Consider the following 17,160-nt stretch of genomic DNA (forward strand, 5'->3'; position numbering starts at 1 on the left):
ATCTGACTCAGCTGATATTAATCCCCAGCTGCCTGGGATGACATTGCAGCTAAAGGTGGAGTGACAGTGAGCCCAGGTTCACACATGGCACTCTTTTTTTTTTTTGGTTTTGTTTTGTTTTTTTGGTTTTTTGTTTGTTTGTTTTTGAGACAGGCTTTCTCTGTGTAGCCCTGGCTGTCCTGGACTCTCTTTGTAGACTAGGCTTGCCTGAAACTCAGAGATCCACCTGCCTCTGCCTCCGGAGTGCTGGGATTAAAGGCGTGTGCCACCACGCCCGGCATACATGTCACTTCTGAGGATGTCTTGACTTTTATTTTCAGACCTACCTCCCCCTCTCTAAACCCCATAATAATAAAAGACTGCATCTTATTTATTTTTATATCACCAGCTCATTGTCCAGTGGGATCGGTGTTTGCTATAGTAACGGAATGTTCTACCAGAGTATAAAACCCATTCATTAAGAAGACAGAAGTAGCAATAGAAGGGAAATACAGTACAGATGAGTTGTGCAGACAGTGGAATACAGGTATTCAGCAGGACTGGTGGCAAAGACGTTTCCAAAAAAGGGGAAGGGTAATTTGTATGGACGATAAGGGAGCACTGTGATAATGGATAAGAGCTTACACAGGTGAAATCATTTCAGGCAGGAAGGAAATGTACAGAGAAACACACACGCTTCTCCTCCGCATGACTTACATGAGAAGGTAATGCACATTGAAAGACTTTTCTACAGTGCTTGAAAAAGGACATTGGTTAAAAAAAAAAGACATTCTACAAGGTAAAGGATATTTGTAAAATGCTCTTAATAGGAATTGATATTGAAAAGAAGGAAATGCTTTTCTTTAATATAAAATTTGAATTGAAGGCAGGAATGCAACTGCAGACATAGAGTATGGCACTTTGCTTTGGGTTTCCGGAGTAGTAAAATTGAAGAGAGTGCAAACGTGAGTGTCGAGGACCAGTTTTCTGGACACCAATGGTCATTGTATTCTTGAGCATACAGCAGCTGTTATTACCTACACAAGGTCTGCACAAGCGTGGGCCCATCTGCATCCTCTTGTGGAGAGGCTCAAGGCTCTGTCCCCTCCCTGAGGCAGTTAGTGGTTGTTGGCAGAGGGAGAGACATTTTCTTCACTGTTGTAGCCACTAGTAAGGTGCTTAGGTTCCTATAAGCAAATTCTCACCCATGGTCTTGTAAGGAACACTAATAAAACTCAAAGCTCATTGGGTCTGTCTGTCTCTCTGTCTCTGTCTATCTGTCTCTCTCTCTCTCTCTCTGTCTCTGTCTGTCTGTGTCTCTGTCTCTGTGTCTGTCTCTGTCTGTCTGTCTGTCTGTCTGTCTGTCTGTCTGTCTGTCTCTCTCTCTCTCTCTCTCTCTCTCTCTCTCTCTCTCTCTCACACACACACACACACACACACACACACACACACACACACAAGAAAAAGAAAGTCATGCAAGCAGAAGAGGGACTGGTTGGGAAAAGGAAGGGAGGGAGACAGGGTAACGGAGGGTCCGTATGATCAAACTACATCACATGCACGTATGAACATATCAAAACTCATCTTTACCTATATAAACATACGAGTTTAAACATTGGACAAGCATTCAATGGAAAAAGTATGGAAGAGGTGCAAGTTACACAGTGTTTATGTTTAGTATTCTGTGAATGTGCTAATACCAATACTTAAAAATGCCTCTTTAATGTGCCTTGGGCAAACTGCATCTGTTGGAGCCAATCAAGAACTTGAAACGAGAGCGAAGGGAGCATAGGCTATGGAGAGGCAAATGGAATCTATAAGTGTGTGCTTAGATACAGTAGTTGTGAGCTGGAAAACTAAGGTTAAGACGCAGATCCAGTTCTGAACAGTCAGGAGGATGTTCCCCTGTGTACATGCATCTGGACTCATGTCACTCCATGTCCAGTGTGAGTCAGTCTCTATCTTAGTATGCCATCAAAGGCAGCTTGGAGAAAAATGAGTTGGGCTCAATCAGACAGACACACATAGCAGATGTTAACCAATCCTTATCTACTTTCAAGCAGTGAAGTGAAGAAAGACTGAGGACCTTTATGGTTAACGATGATGGTTCTAAGGCTTCTGTAGGACAATTAGTAGTACGTTTACATTGCATTGTTTATGAAACAAATATCTTCTCAATTACTTATATGTTGATGGTATTTGGAATTTGATTAGAAAATTAAAACTATAAGATTACTTATCTCTTGTTCTATATATTGAAAGTAAAACGGCATGAGGGCTGGAGAGATAGCTCAGTGGTTAAGTATGCTTTCTGCTTTTGCAGAGGACCTGGATTTTTTTCTAGCATCTGTATTGGGCAGCTCACAGTCACCCTAAATTGGATCTGGTGGAATTTAACTCCAAGGACAAGTCCCCACATATGCTGTACATGAACCTATACAAGTGTATACACAATAAACAAATTTATTCATTTTTTAAACTTGCAAGTTTTCTGAAATACTGTCTAGAAAACCCTCAATGCATTTTTAAAAGCACTGTTGAACTACAGCTCCCCCCATTTTAGTTTATAATATAATTCCATTCCCCACTTCCTGTCCTCTCTCCAGACTCCCTTAAACCCATCCTTCAAATCCATGGAAGGATTCTACACCAAAATGGTTTTTTTTTTCTTTCTGTTTACATGTGTTATTTTAGAGAGGAGTCTGCTTGTAACCTAGGATGCTTTCCCACCAATTGACTATGGCCAAAAATCTTTACAAGTTGGCATGTTTAGAATGTCAGAATGTTGATCCTTGAATTATAGCAGTTGGCTATAAATGGAATACCTGAAGAGGTGGACCAACATACTTTCCATGTGCGTCTTTCATGAAATGGAATTGCTAGGCCTTCTGAGGGATGTGGTGGTGTAAGATAGAGATCAACAGCAATAAAACAGTGTGTTAACAATTCCCTGAGCTATTTAACTATGGGTATGGGCTGTCAGTCGATGCTACAGTGCATGGGGACACTAATGCTCCCTTTTCAGTTAGGAGCGACATGAGTCATGAGGATGAGAAGGTGGCCTATGGCAGTTTTGCCTCCAAGGCAGTTGCCACCTAGGGTTTTGCCTATAGTTGTCGCCCAATGTGACAGAGGAACTTTGCTCAGATAGGTGAAGCCAACTTCAGTATCAGAAGACAATCCTGGGTTATCTGCATGGATCCAGCGTAGTCATGTGAGCTCCTAAAGGCAGCAGAGGAGGACAGAATGGGAAATCAGAGAGAGCTTATGTGTGAGGACTTGGTGTGCTGGTTTTGACTGTGGCAGGGATCAGAACCCACCAAGTACAGGCAACCTCCATTTTGAGAATGAGCATCCTTGTGCAGCCACCAAAGGGAGAGAGGGAGGGAGAGAGGAAGGAGGGAGAGAGAGAGACAGAAAAGAGAGAGAAGAGAAAAGAGAAGAGAAAAGAAGAAGGAGGAGGAGGAGGAGGAGGAGAGAACACAACACGCTTCAGTTCTTCAGCCTCCAGGATATGGTTTCTATCAACAATCTGAATAGTTTGAAAATGTTTCCCAGGGCCTCTCAGTGAGAGTGTCACGGTATGTCACCCTCTCAGTCCCTCAGCAGGGGCTCCATCCAGCCCATTCCAGCATCTGACTAAGAGAATTATAAGCAAATCAATAAATGGCGTTTGGAGGATCGTGGAGGAGAAACACAGGGAGTGGACCGTGCTGTCTCCCAGCCACTTTTTGTGAAAGATGAGAAGGGAATAACCCAGGAATTCATATAGTTAATCACAGATCCTTCCAGCTGTGATGTCAGTGCTGTTAGCCTTTCGTGCAGAACAGACACAACTTCCTGAAGGGATGAGCCCTTGGACTTTCTTACCCCTTCCCAAATCTTTATTCCCTCTCCCCTTTCTTGATGCAGTACGGAAGGTAGAGCAGAGTGCTCACACTCTTGGTTCTCCTTGAAGGCGCAGCAACGTTGAATGATGCACGTAAGCACCGCCAGCCACCGAGTATTCCCGTCTATGAAGTGGAAATGGCTGAGCCCTGCTGTCTTGCAGCCTCCTCTGCCTGCTTTGCTCTCTCTATGTCCTGGCCTCGGTGAGAGGTGGCCTGGTTCCAGCAGGAGGCTGAGCTTCCTCTAAGCTCTGTGTGACCTGTCTTTCTGAGTCTCAGTTTTGCTTATACAGTAGATGCAAAGATAGAAAACGAGGCTAAGGATGTGGCTGAGTAGTGCTCGCCCACTGTCTATGTACAAAATTCATTATCCTAACAGGATTCCTCTTACGCCCTTAAGACCAAGGTATATGAGTGACTCCCTACTCCTTCCCGCTTATGTACTTTGACAGCTCTCTAAATGTTAGGAGCCTCGATAGACCTGCTTTAAAAGTCTATTAGTCTTAGCTAAATTACATCTGAGGTGACCATTTTTATCAGCAGTGTGAATTGTCACTAAAAACTCAGTTTATTTCATCAATTTTATCTCATTCTGGTGGTCTTATGGGAAATATAATCTATCTTTGGAGAAAAGAAACCATCTTTTTAGTTTTTATTAGAAGTCGAGTCTCATAGAAAAACCACATAGAGATGTGACTATTTCCAGACGTATGTTGTAAAGCACATAAATGTTAGTGGTTGGGCTAGGATTCACTTTATGGCTGTGGGCATCAATATGCCAAGAAAGTTCTACACCAGAACTGTGGCTGGCTGACAGTCCCATTTATTATAACTTGTTGAATAGCTAGACCAGTTGTTTGTTTGTATGTTTTAAGCTAGAGACCATGTACACATTGAAGAAAAAAAAGGATTCTCAACTTACCCCTGGTTTCATAAAACAAGAGAGCTGATGCAACTGAAAATAAGAATGGAAGCCAGGCAAGTTGACTCAAAACAACGCAGGAGCACAGGGATGGAAAGATGCCCCAGTGGTGAAGAGTGTTAGAGTTCAGCGTTCACATCAGGGGGCTCACAACCATCTGTAAGTCCAGCTCCAGGGCTTCTGACACCCTCTTCTGGGCTTTGTAGGTGTACACACATGCTCACACACACACACACACACACACACACACACAATGATAATGATATAACGATAACAATAACAACAACAATAATAATAATTTAAAGGTCAAGCGTAACAGACGAAGAGCAACTAACACCATTTTGTAGTTTTGCTTATTATTCCACATAACAGTTTGCTGTGTTTTGTGTAAAGGATCGGAGTATATTATTGAGTAGCACAACACAGTATTTAAGGAATCTTTGAAATTTGGAAACTGTATAGCTGACGCGAGCTGCTGAGACCCACACACTCTTCTCTTATTAGGCAAGTTTGCAACTCTTTACCTGGTTTCTGTCATGGACAATTATTAGTCAACTCTAAGAGTTGTGAAAACAATCCAGTAAGCATTGTGCGGGGCTCTGGCGTGAGAGGCTTCGTGCTTTCTTAGGACTAGTCTGCGTGAGTGAGCTCCTACATTCCTCTTTTACACAGGTGGGATTCTTGCTATTAGGCAGCATCAGGATTGGGCAAGTTTCCTCCAGTCACCTTGCTTTCTAGAAATGACTAGGAAAAAGACCTAGCCTCAAAAGAAATTACTGGCAGATAGACACAAGGTAGATAGTAGGTCGTTTTGTGAAACATTGGATGGTATTAGAAAGAAGCATTTGAGGAAACTGTATGTAAGGTAGACATTTATGAAACCCCTAAGTTCCTGTGGAAATTCTCTGATATGAATTAATTCATTCTTTTGCCTCTTTGAGCTAAATAACACGTAGAGTCAAACTGAAAATTAAATTATCCTTCATATTGAACCTTCCTGTAATATGAGGAGTCTATGCGGAGCCCCCTTTCCCCCTCCCTCCCTCCCTCCCTCCCTCCCTCTCTCCAACCCTTCATCTCATTTTCCACCTTCTTATCCCCTCCCTCCCTTTTCCTCTCATTTACTTCCATTTCTTCCATTCACTTCAGAGTGCTCTCAAAATGTGGAAACGAATTGTTTGCCAATGCTTATTTACATCTATCCTGTTTAACCGAGTTTTGAAACTTTTATACATAGTTTGCCGAAGCCACGCCCTCGTAGGCAGCAGTGAGAATCATCGCACCGCCCGATTTTCTTGTCCATGCTTGTCCCAAATACCTCTGCTTCAAAGGAAATTAAAAATTAATCTCTAGTTTTAATGTTCGGGGATGCGCCTGGGATAGGTGGGGCCTAATGATCAGTGTTCCTCGCGCAGTACCAGTACACAGCAAGGCTGTGACTTGAGCTGAACTTTTCTTTTTTTCATACTGCATGGTTACACCTGGCCTGCAACAGAGGAAACTGAGGGAAATGGTAGCTGTGGGGTTGGGGTCGGATCTAGTGGGTCTTCAAAGTGGAGGCCAGGCTCAAGAGAGAGAGAGAGAGAGAGTACCAGTCACTCATAAAGGCCCAGTAACGGAAACACCTCTCCTCTTTCACAGAAGCGAATCCAGAGAAATTCAATAGTCGGTTTCGAAATAAAATGTTCTATGCAGGGGTAAGTATTATTTCATTTTATAACTCTTACTATTATCTAATGGCAATTCACTAAACACTGAAAAAAATTACCCCTTCATAACTAGTAATGCGGACGCCAGACGTTTCTGCCTATGTTTATATATAGATCTTGTTTAGAATCTTCACTAAGGAATGGAAGAGAAGCGATGTTTTCTAGTTAAGTGGTCGGCAAGGCAGTTGCCATAGCCTATGCCTAAAATTTAAACCCAGCAGGAGTCGGTGACTTTGTAGAGAGAAATGCAAGATAGATGTCAAAGAAGGAACTGGGAAGACTAGTTAGATGGGACAAATATAAAATGTTTTAGTTTTTGTTTCCTGGTTCTATGATAAACTCTCCCTATGAATGCAATGTAAGGAAGAACAGGTTTATTTGGCTCACAGTTCCGAGTCATATTCTGCCACTTGGGGGACTTCGAGGTGGCAGGAATTAGAAGCAGCAGTCGCAGTACATCGCAGGCAAGAGCAGAGCGCAAGCAACGAGTGCACATATGTTACTGCTCACGCTGATTTCTCTACCCTCCTCAATCCGGGATCCCCTGTCCAGGGAGGGGGAGTGCCACCCAAAATGAGACTATCTCCTCCCCTGCCCCGTCTGCCTATGCGCGTGCGCGCGCGCACACACACACACACACACACACACACACACACACACAACACACACACATGCATCAGTGTACAGGCCAACTCAATTAGACAATCCCCGATTGTGATCTTGGATGAGAAATTGGCAGAACATGGAGGCCAAAGTGTGGCCCTTTGTGTACTCGTCAGGGGTGGTCCTAGGGGTGGTTTTGGCATTGGGTAGATGGGTAGAATGTTCACAAGGGCCCCTCAGAAGAGATCTGCCACGTGACTCTGGGAATCACCCACTTTGCACCCGTCTCCTATAATCTTAAGTCTTATTATAGATTATAGTCTGAAAACCAAGAAGATTTTCCACGTGGCAGACACTGCCATATTTTACCTTGGGTTTAACCAAAGGAGAATTTGTTTTATATTTTTTCATAGTATGGAGTCTTGGGGGAAAATATCTGTCATGCTGAAGCAAGGATTCGGTGGGAACCACACAACAGAATTGTTTTCTTCTTTCCCCTGTGGTGCAGGCAGCCTTTTCTGATTTCCTACAGAGAAGTTCTAGAGATCTATCCAAACACGTCAAAGTTGTCGTGAGTATTGACGCTATGGGTTCATTTCATTTGCATGTGACTGTGGATGTCACAGTCCCCTAATGCCAGCTGCTATACAGATTAACCCATGGGCTCTATACAGTCTGCAAATCATGTAGTGCAGCTCATTCAACAATGTATATGCACTCCCACCATGTGTCAGTCTCTGACTAGTTTTACTCCTGAAGAAAAAAATGGAGAAGGACATATAATCATTGCAGAAGGACATATAGTCATTATAGATACCCGGACCATTATCTGATCACATATAGAAAAAACTAGTAGCACAGGAAGTGGCAACAGAGGAATGGTCATTCTCCTCAGGATGGGATTTGGAAGATCTTCCTGAAAGAAATGCTGTGAGCTGACTCTTACAGTACAACCAGATATTTAGCTAACAGTTGTTCCAAAGCTAGCTCATTTTTCTGATGAAGTCTCCATTTTCGAACAATACACTTATTATTATTTTGCCCTGATTTTGCTTTCCAGCCTAGTCAAGGCTCCTCACACTGAGTGGATGTTTCTTACTATTTTGTTTTAAGTCTCAAACCCAGGTTATATCTCCAGTGGAGGCAAAGGAGAGGTAAACTTAACTTTGTCTAGGTGGCACATTCTAACACAAAATTAGTTAGGAAAAGCAAGTTGTTTCTCGTAATAACTGAGATTATGAAGAAATGAATATAGCTTTGATTTGCATATTTATAAGAATTAATTAAAATGAGGTTGAATGATTAAAAATACATCTACTGAGAAATACAGCAATGCCTCTATCCATTTACATGAGGCAGGTAAAGAAATTTAGTAAGAGAACAATGTGTGTATGTGCCTATACATGTGTGTGTGCACATATATGAAAATAGAGAAACACACAATACTAGGTTATTGAGATTTAGAGAAATAATAGAGGAGAACAGGATAGTTAAGATGAAAAGCAGTGTTTAGCACTCAGGAAGCAGTCCTGCTTCTGAGACCCATCTATGTTTACAGAATGAGATATATCTGCTTCTAATACACATGTCTCTGCAGTTTGCACTTGAGTCTCTTGAACCCCTTTCTATCTTTGAACTTTCTTTTTAGTCAAAATGGCTTTAGTCAAAATCAGAATTCCTGATTTTTGTTTCTCCACTTTTCCTGTGCTGGGATATCAAGTTCAGAAAAATGTTTAAAAGACACATAGCTACTTTTATATTATATTAAAAAAATAATGGGAGTGATCATTGAAAATAAAACAACTAATGGTAGTAAAAGAATGGTATTTTGTGGAGCCCTGATGATTACAATGTTAGCAAATCACATACAGGACTAATGTAGTAGAAATGACCTAGTCATTCTTAAAGGACGAAGTGTTCATTTTTAAAATGCTAGGCTCAGCACAGAGGCTTCTGTCAGTTGTCCCAGATATTTGAGAGGCTGAGCTGGAAGGGATGTAAATTCAAGGCCACCAGCCAGCATGGACAGCGTGGCGAGAATCTGTTTCAAAAGAAGAGAAAGAGGAGAAATTATCGAAACCTGATAGGCAGACATTTGCAAAGCTGCTGTTGCTGCTGTATCAGCATTGCTATGTGCCTGGCTTTGAATCTTTTATTAATTTTTACTATAGAGCTTTTACGCCTTTTCACTGTAACCTTATGAGTATGCAGAGCACTGTATGATTTCAGTTGCTTATCATAAAAACATAAAATCTGTAACCTGTAGCAAAGTGTTCGTGAAAGATGAGCCCCCTTAAATCAGCTGGGGCAAGAGCTTTGGATTGCTGGCATTAGCTAACTTGGGCATCCTCCTTCAGGGCATTTCAGCTCACATACAATGCAATGCTGTTAATTCTGGCTCTGTTGTAAGGCACAGCCTCATGGTGGAAAGGATTGGGGGAGCAGAGCTGCACACTTCATGGTGGCCAAGAAGGGAGGATGGGAATAAAAAGGAAAGGGAAGGAGAGAGGGGCAGAAGAGGGAGAGAGAAGCTAACTGATGAATGACTGGCCAGGACAACCTCACCCTTCACAGCAAGCCCTGAGTGAACTACTTCCAAGTGGAACCCGCTTTCTAACATCATTCGGTGTGAACTCATGAATGAAGTAGCATCCCCATGATACAGTCACACCTCAGTGGTTCCACCAGCCTAGGACCAGGGCTTTCACACCACGTGAGCCTTTTGGAAGAATGCTTTGCAGCCTAACTACATCGAGTGTACCTAAAACAGACCATCTTTTCTTTGTCACAGGGAAAGCCAGTATCTTGGTTGTAATGCAAAAGTCACGTGGTTATAAAATGTGCATACGAACTCTAGGCCAAGAAAATGCAAAGTGCTAAGAAAAAAAATGCACATGTAACACAATTTATTGTCCAAGGCTAATGAAGTGGGATGACCAAGAGGCCCTTGAGATCAAGGTCATGTCCAAACTCCAACAGGCTAGTCTCAGAAGTGTCGCTCAGTTTTGTAAGAGACTAGATTTGTAACAACCGATCGCTTGACACTGTTTTCTCTTCTAGTGTTAATGTACACAGTGTGTGCACAGTGTGACTGTGTACATTAACACTAGAAGAGAAAACAGTGTCAAGCAATTGGTTATGAACTATTACATCTAGAGCACTGGCTTCACCTGTGGCAAACAAAAGATCTGGTACAGGTGATACAAACTTAGAACAGACTCCTTAAAAACTCTCGGATCATGTATTCAAAACGTATCTTCTGGTTTCAAAATAGACATTATCTCCGATAGGGGAAAAAAAAAAAGCAAAAACCAAATGGCCGCATTCACGCCATGTTTGGATGGATCACAGCGGGGAATGCTGCTAGCTTCACTGAGACCTTCATCTTTGAGGTGTGCGCCGTCTTTAAACGTTAGCCCTCTATGTCTAAATATCTATAACAATAGCTCAAGGCAGTGGATAAAAGCATCTGCTTTGAATATAGAGCAGATAAAAATCGCCTTGGTCACCGGGAAGTTTTATTTGATATGAGATCAGAACAGAAGTAAAGTTTAGAGCGTGGCCCTTCTCCAGTCAGCCATGGCACGTGGAGTTCACGTGGGGGCAAGGGGCCGAATGCCATGCTCTGGGCTGTTGTTGACTCAGTCGTCTCGGATGAGACCCTCAGACTCATGACCACTTCAGAAGCCTCGCTTTCTCTGCTTTGGTTGCTGCAGTGTGATGGGACAGATCTCACCCCAAAGATCCAGGACCTGAAGTTCCAGTGTATAGTATTTTTAAATATTCCCAGGTAAGCGCTATCCATACCGTTGCCTTTGCTTGGTGTGAACCCCGAATCACATCTGATTTCAGAAGTGAAACACCTCGGGTATAGTCCATGAAACCCCTCATTTTCATGTCCTGTTAACGGTGCCATGCCTGCTAGTTTTCATCTCCTGCTTGGCTTCCTCCCAGCCTTGAGAGACTCGGGCCTTTTCTCCAGAGGTTTCATGTAATCCTCGTTTACTGTCCCACACCCACCCTACAGCCTCAAGGGAAGACAGATGTGAATAGAACCCTGCTTTCAGTTTCCCGAAAGCTGTTAGGAACACATCCAACCTGAGGAGTATGGATTTCTCTTCCAGATGCTGGAATCCAGCAGAGAGACATGTTACAGACAGGGCTTCAGTGCTCTTTGGAACCGCTGTGCACCAGGAGAAAGGAGCACTCAGGACTGGCTGTTTTCAAAATAAGCACATCACTTCAATGGCATAAAATGTGACTCTAGGTTCCCGGGCCCAGACACTGGAAGGCATGGCCCATAGCCCCTCCTTGCTTGCTACCAACCAGCTTAGACTGCAAATAAGCTGACCTTGGCCGAATTTAAGGAAAATGAAAGAGCTATAGAAATTTGTGTCTAGGTCAACCTACTGAGGTCTCCAGGTTGCTCTTGGAAGTGCTCAGGCCAGTCAGTTCCAAGGAGCATGGATCAGCACGGCTTTAGTAGAAGGCTTACTACTAAAGTACAGTATTTTCCTCATCACTCCCAACCGTCTTTCCTTATGTGTCTGCTCCTCTGATTTTATAATTTTATTCATCCCTTTTCCTTTCTCAATTCATACTTCTCTTCTCCCTTTCCACTCACCTTCCTTCCCTCCCTCCTTTCCTTCCTTCTTCTTTCTTTTCTTTTGAGAGAGGATCTCAAAATATAATTCACAATTCTTGTACCTTGGCCTCTTTTGTCCTGGAAAAGTAGGCATATATCACCATGCCTAGCATACTTTATTTCCTCTCTTATTTATTTATTTAAAGTGATTTTCATTCATTTTTTCCCCTCTGGGTATTTCTTGTCTTATTTCCTGTGCAGTGGTAAATATTGCCAACTTAATTCATGTTCTCTTTTACACTAGCATGAATTTGTCTTCTTTTAAGAGAATTATTAAGGATAATTAATAACATGAACTCTAGAGTGAGAAATGGAGGGAAAAAATGAGTACCACAGGATGCTTTTGTTGTTAAATTGTGGCTTTTTTTCAAGGTTGTGATACCTTGGAAATAGTAGCTTCATTATTTTATACTTGAAGGGATGCGCCGAGAACAGAAATTGTTCTCACATTTAATAAGCATCAAGTCCCAGGAGAAATTAATTTTAAAGGTTTATTTATAAACTGACGCATAGAAGCATAAATCTCCTGTATAGTCATGAGCATACTGTGGGAGACCTTGGTGAATGGGTACATCAACCCTAAGTTAATTCCTAGTGCTAATCAGGAGAAGAAGGAAGAATCTTTAACTGGCTTTTACCTTGTTTTCAGATATTGTGCTGGCACAATGCCTTGGGGAAACCCCGGAGATCACCACGACTTTGAACCCCAACGCCATGACGATGGCTACATTGAAGTCATTGGCTTCACCATGGCCTCTTTGGTGAGCAATATCTCAACTTTATCGAAAAGTCTTGTGTGTAAAGCACAAGTATACTTTACCTCTCACAAACCGAGTTTTCTTCAACAGAGTCTGACTGGATGCACAGACCACACATAAGGTTTGTACCCGTGCCCAGCATAGATGCCGAACACAAGCCAACTCACTAGTACTTGGAGGGGTGTTTAATAATGCTTTGTCTGGACATTTTGATCTTTGCCTTACAGGTCTTTTCTTACATATTATGTTTTCTGATTTTGTATGTTTATGGAATTTCTCTGTGTGTGAATATGTGTACTTCTGTGTCTGTATTTTCTTCTTGTGCTTTTTCTTTGATTTTCTTTCCTATTTATTTTGTCATATTCTGGTTATTTCATTTTGTTTGTTTTCTAATAAGACAGATAAAGAAAGAGTACGGATTTGGGTGGATGGGAAGGCTGGTGGGGATCTAGGAGTGAGAGAAACTGTGACCAGAATATATTGTATGAAAAAAACTATTTTCAACAAAAAAGGGTTTTTTCCTCTTGGTTTACCAACTTATAAGTGCAACATAGTACAGAAATGCTTAGGATAAACATGCATATGTCTTTAAGTCTGAAAACCTAGTCATATTCATCTGAACTGCAAAATAAACCAATTTTATTTGTTTCTGTTTACCTTATAGAAAATAAAACATTGCATGCTTGTGAAGCCATCTTGACACAGATAGTGCAGCATTAACATGAAACCACAGCACTCGATTGATGCTTTTCCTGCTTCCCTGAGGACAGGAATATTTAACTTAAAAAACTAGTAATTTATATTTAATTTCATCTTGTTCACTTAGCATGGATTGTCACAAAATATTTATAAATGGTAAAAAATACCCTATGACCACCTTAGTACTCGTCGATCGCTACAGGGTAACCATCACTTCTTGGCATACTTTAAAAATCTGATTTATTTTGGTTTCTTATATCTTTCCCCCTTCTCCACCCCAGTCCCTTCCAATACCCCAACACCAGGTATGAGAGAAAGAAGGAGCATAGCTCTCTATAGCTACTTTCTCCTGGTTAGGCTGTTATGTTTCTTGGGGCAAGTCCAACTTCTCCTCAAACTGTATCAGCAGCAACCAGGAGCAGCAGGGGGAGCAGCAGCATTCTTTTTTCCCAGAGCCCCCAGCACATTCTGGGCTCTGGCATTGATTCCCTCTCTGGAGTCCTCAGAATTAAACTCTCTGTAGCTGGCAAAGAGCCCCTCTCAGAGCCCTCATGAGGCAAATGAATCAGCCCCATATCCCACACCTGGGATTAAAGCAAAAGCATGCTTATATAACATAACTGAGTTTATAAAGACACTAAAACCTTTCAATACACTTCAGACTTCAATATTGTGTGTTTATATTAAAAACCGAATTTATAATGTAAGTCCATTTCAAACTCTTTCAACTTCTTCAACTAAGGTTGAGCAATTAAGAATTATAAAAACTGTGATTTTATGTTGCATCATATAAGTTGTTATTATAAACTCATAGCTTGTACGAATCGAAATAAGCCTCCAGTTGTAACTTTGGGTTAGCACCGGCCTGAGATAGCATATATCCACCAAAGGACAGAAGGTGTGTTTCTACTTGAATAAGCAAAAGCATGTCTCTGTCTTTGTTTCCTACCCTGACAGAAGGAACGCCAGGTGAGCTTGTTTCAGTTCATCGTTCAGGGCCAAAGGCAGCAGAAGCATGAAGCTTCTGTTCACACTGCGTGTGCAATCAGGGAGCAGAGAGCAGTAAATGTGTGTGTTGCTACTCGGCCTCTTTCCCTGCTTACCACAGTCTCGGATCCCAGCCAGGGAATAGTGTCACTGCTCATTCATAGATCTTCCTAACCTCAATAGATGTAACAGGGGGATAGTTATCCCACAGGAATGAATGCCCAGAAGTTATCAGTTTGACAATGAACATAGGCCTCGTTTGTTTTGCCCATCTTGTGAATGACAATGGTTTCTCCCTCAAAAACCACCAATGAAATCACTTTAACACAACAACCTATTGAAATTATGGCAAGAGTGTAAGTCATTTCAGTTGATGATGCCCCTAAAGATGAGACTGACCTTTTTCATGAGCACGTGAGATGGAAGATGACAGGGCAGGCAAGCTGAAAATTCATCTTCTGAGAAGGAGGGAGATGGATAAAAGGAAGAAAGTATGCCGTGGATTCATAGAGCATTCTTTATCACCAAAGCTTTCTAAACTAATAGAAAGGACAAAATAGAATTAAATTCAGAATATATGTGTGAAGGGAAAATTACTGCAGGGGCCATGCTGTACCGGTGTATAATACACCCCACACAGAAACAGTCCTCCTGTGTATTTTCTCACTTATTTTTGCCTCGATCCAGTCAAAGTTGGTTGAGCTGTTACCATACACCACAGTGTCACTGTACTACATGTGGTGCAGAGGGATCAGGAACTGCCAGAGGGCTAGAGATCTTTTACTAGGGCCCAAGTGGTCAAAGGATTGTTCCACCCTTCCTCACTGTCCTCAACATCAAGGTTTAGACCCTTAGCTGGTGTATTTGTAGTGTTAAAACGCCATGACCAAAAGCAACTTAGAGAAGCAGAATTCCTGAGTGGTAGAGTCCAGCGTGGCAAGGACAGTACAACATGGTAGTGGGAGCAGGAAGCAGCCGATATAAACTGAGTTGACCAGGAGTTTAATGGTAGGACTCGTTACTCATGCTGCCCTTGGTTTCCCCTGAGGTGAAGATGCAATGTCCAATGTGCATCATTTATAACACAGAGTAGTAACGAAGGGGAAGCCTGGCAGCATATTTCTAAATGTTCACACCACTCATCCAATGGTATCGTATTGTAGGGTTTTTTTTTCCATTTACTGTGAAAGAATTTTATGTTTAGTCCTCCAGTTTTCAATTCATTGATGTTATTTTATTGATTATATTTCCAAGAAGGTAAATTATATAAAATTATAAGCATGTGTTTAAGATGCCTGTCTGAATAGAATGGTATAAGTAGTTGAAAGTACTCTTTTTGGATATATACTTAAATTGGCTTCCATATAATTTAAAACCTTAACTAGTATGTCAAGTGTTTTCCAGCAAATTGTTTTTTTTTTCTCAGAAATTGACATGTCTGGAGTCACTAAAGCCTACATATTTCAAGGTTATGCAATAAACTAATAAATATTTTGTACATTGCTTATAATTTAAGTACATCCAAGAACAGGAAACTCAGGCTGATTTTTGGAGAGAGCTTTAAAATTACTGGAATAGGCAAAAAAAAAAAACCTTATTTCTTTCATAATGTTTATCTTGTAATTGAAAACTTCAAAGAGAAGTCTTCAGTCGGCTCCATTGGTCGCAATGCCTTCCTGCTAATTAAGATGATTTCTCACTGGGTACTGGGTACCCTGATTGCCTTTTTGGGTTTTAGAGAGCCCATAATCAGGCATTGTAATTTGTATTTGCATCTGCCACAATTTTTTGTTATTATGGTTAGGAAGGGCCTTTCATGTTGAGTCTGTTTCTAAGTAATTTAAAACTTTTCAAGACAGTTCAAAGCGTGATTCACATGGAGGAAGTGGGCCCCTCATTTGTGATTCTGGCTCCTCAACTTTGAAGAAAGCACACTGATCTCTCTGTTAATTGAAATTAAAATGTGTAAGTTCCTTTGCGTTTCTGAATGAGAAAAGCAAAGGGCTGGTGAGTCTCAGACAAATACACAGAAGGATTCCCAGGGCGGAGGTATTATACGTCTGCATAATGTGACCTCTTAGACTTTTTTAGAAAATAAAATGCTAAGTATTTACTCATTTTAAAATACACTTAGTGTAAGAACTGAAGTGCAAATAGCATATCTAATCGTAACACTTACAGAGAGCTGCGCATATTCTGATTTCTGATGTGCTTCCTTTCAGTGACTTTGTTTCAGTGACTTATGTATATTTGAAAACATACATAAAATTTAAAAAGTGGATTTATAATTTTTACTGAGAGGTTTTTTTTGTTGTTGTTTCTTCTTCTGTCATTGAATCAATACCTTCTTCCCCAGGATTTGTCATTACAAAGCAATGGAAACTACACACAGAGTTTCACACACAATTACATCAGTGTGGCAGGAGGCATTGTTCTATATGCCACAGTGGCTTTCTTTCTATTTAATCATTATCAAAAAAATCACACTACAAATGGCAACCTATGCTTGAATATGTAAGCATATCACAATTTAAATAATAATCATTCCTTTATGAAGTTTTCATGTGTCTGATGTTTGGTGTCATAAATACCTCTTTAATTGAGGTTGTGTGTAAACTCTGTGAGTTCAGGTGGTTATGACAAATTCCCAGGGAACAGAGTCATGATTCAATGACAGAAATGTTTTTAAAACTCTTAGTAAAAATTGTAAAATTGCCAGGTGCAGTGGCCCATGCTTGGAATATCAGCATTTGGAGATGCAGAAGCAGGCGGATCTCTGTAAGTTCGAGCCAGCCTGGTCTACAAAGTGAGTCCAGACAGCCAAGGCTACACAGAGAAACCCTGTCTCAAAAAAAACCCCTAAAACACAAATATATATACATACATATATGTATATATAATGTATATATATTTATATATGTATATATGCATATACACACAGATATATGTATATATGTATATACTTTAATAT

At 41.1% G+C, this 17,160-nt stretch overlaps 1 protein-coding gene across 7 annotated transcripts in view; it reads left to right on the plus strand.

Annotated features, from left to right (window-relative positions):
• DGKI (diacylglycerol kinase iota) overlaps positions 1 to 17,160 on the plus strand; it is a 443,272-nt gene that overhangs the window by 260,820 nt on the left and 165,292 nt on the right. For all 7 annotated transcript variants that reach the window (XM_084786170.1, XM_084786172.1, XM_084786173.1 and 4 more), the window contains 4 exons: positions 6,430 to 6,485; positions 7,609 to 7,671; positions 10,817 to 10,890; positions 12,395 to 12,506. In XM_084786170.1, the coding sequence (XP_084642296.1) occupies positions 6,430 to 6,485; positions 7,609 to 7,671; positions 10,817 to 10,890; positions 12,395 to 12,506 (305 nt within the window). The remainder of the gene's footprint in view (positions 1 to 6,429; positions 6,486 to 7,608; positions 7,672 to 10,816; positions 10,891 to 12,394; positions 12,507 to 17,160) is intronic.

The sequence above is a fragment of the Acomys minous genome (genome assembly GCF_964271855.1).
Source record: "Acomys minous genome assembly, chromosome: 6".
Classification (NCBI taxonomy): domain Eukaryota; kingdom Metazoa; phylum Chordata; class Mammalia; order Rodentia; family Muridae; genus Acomys; species Acomys minous.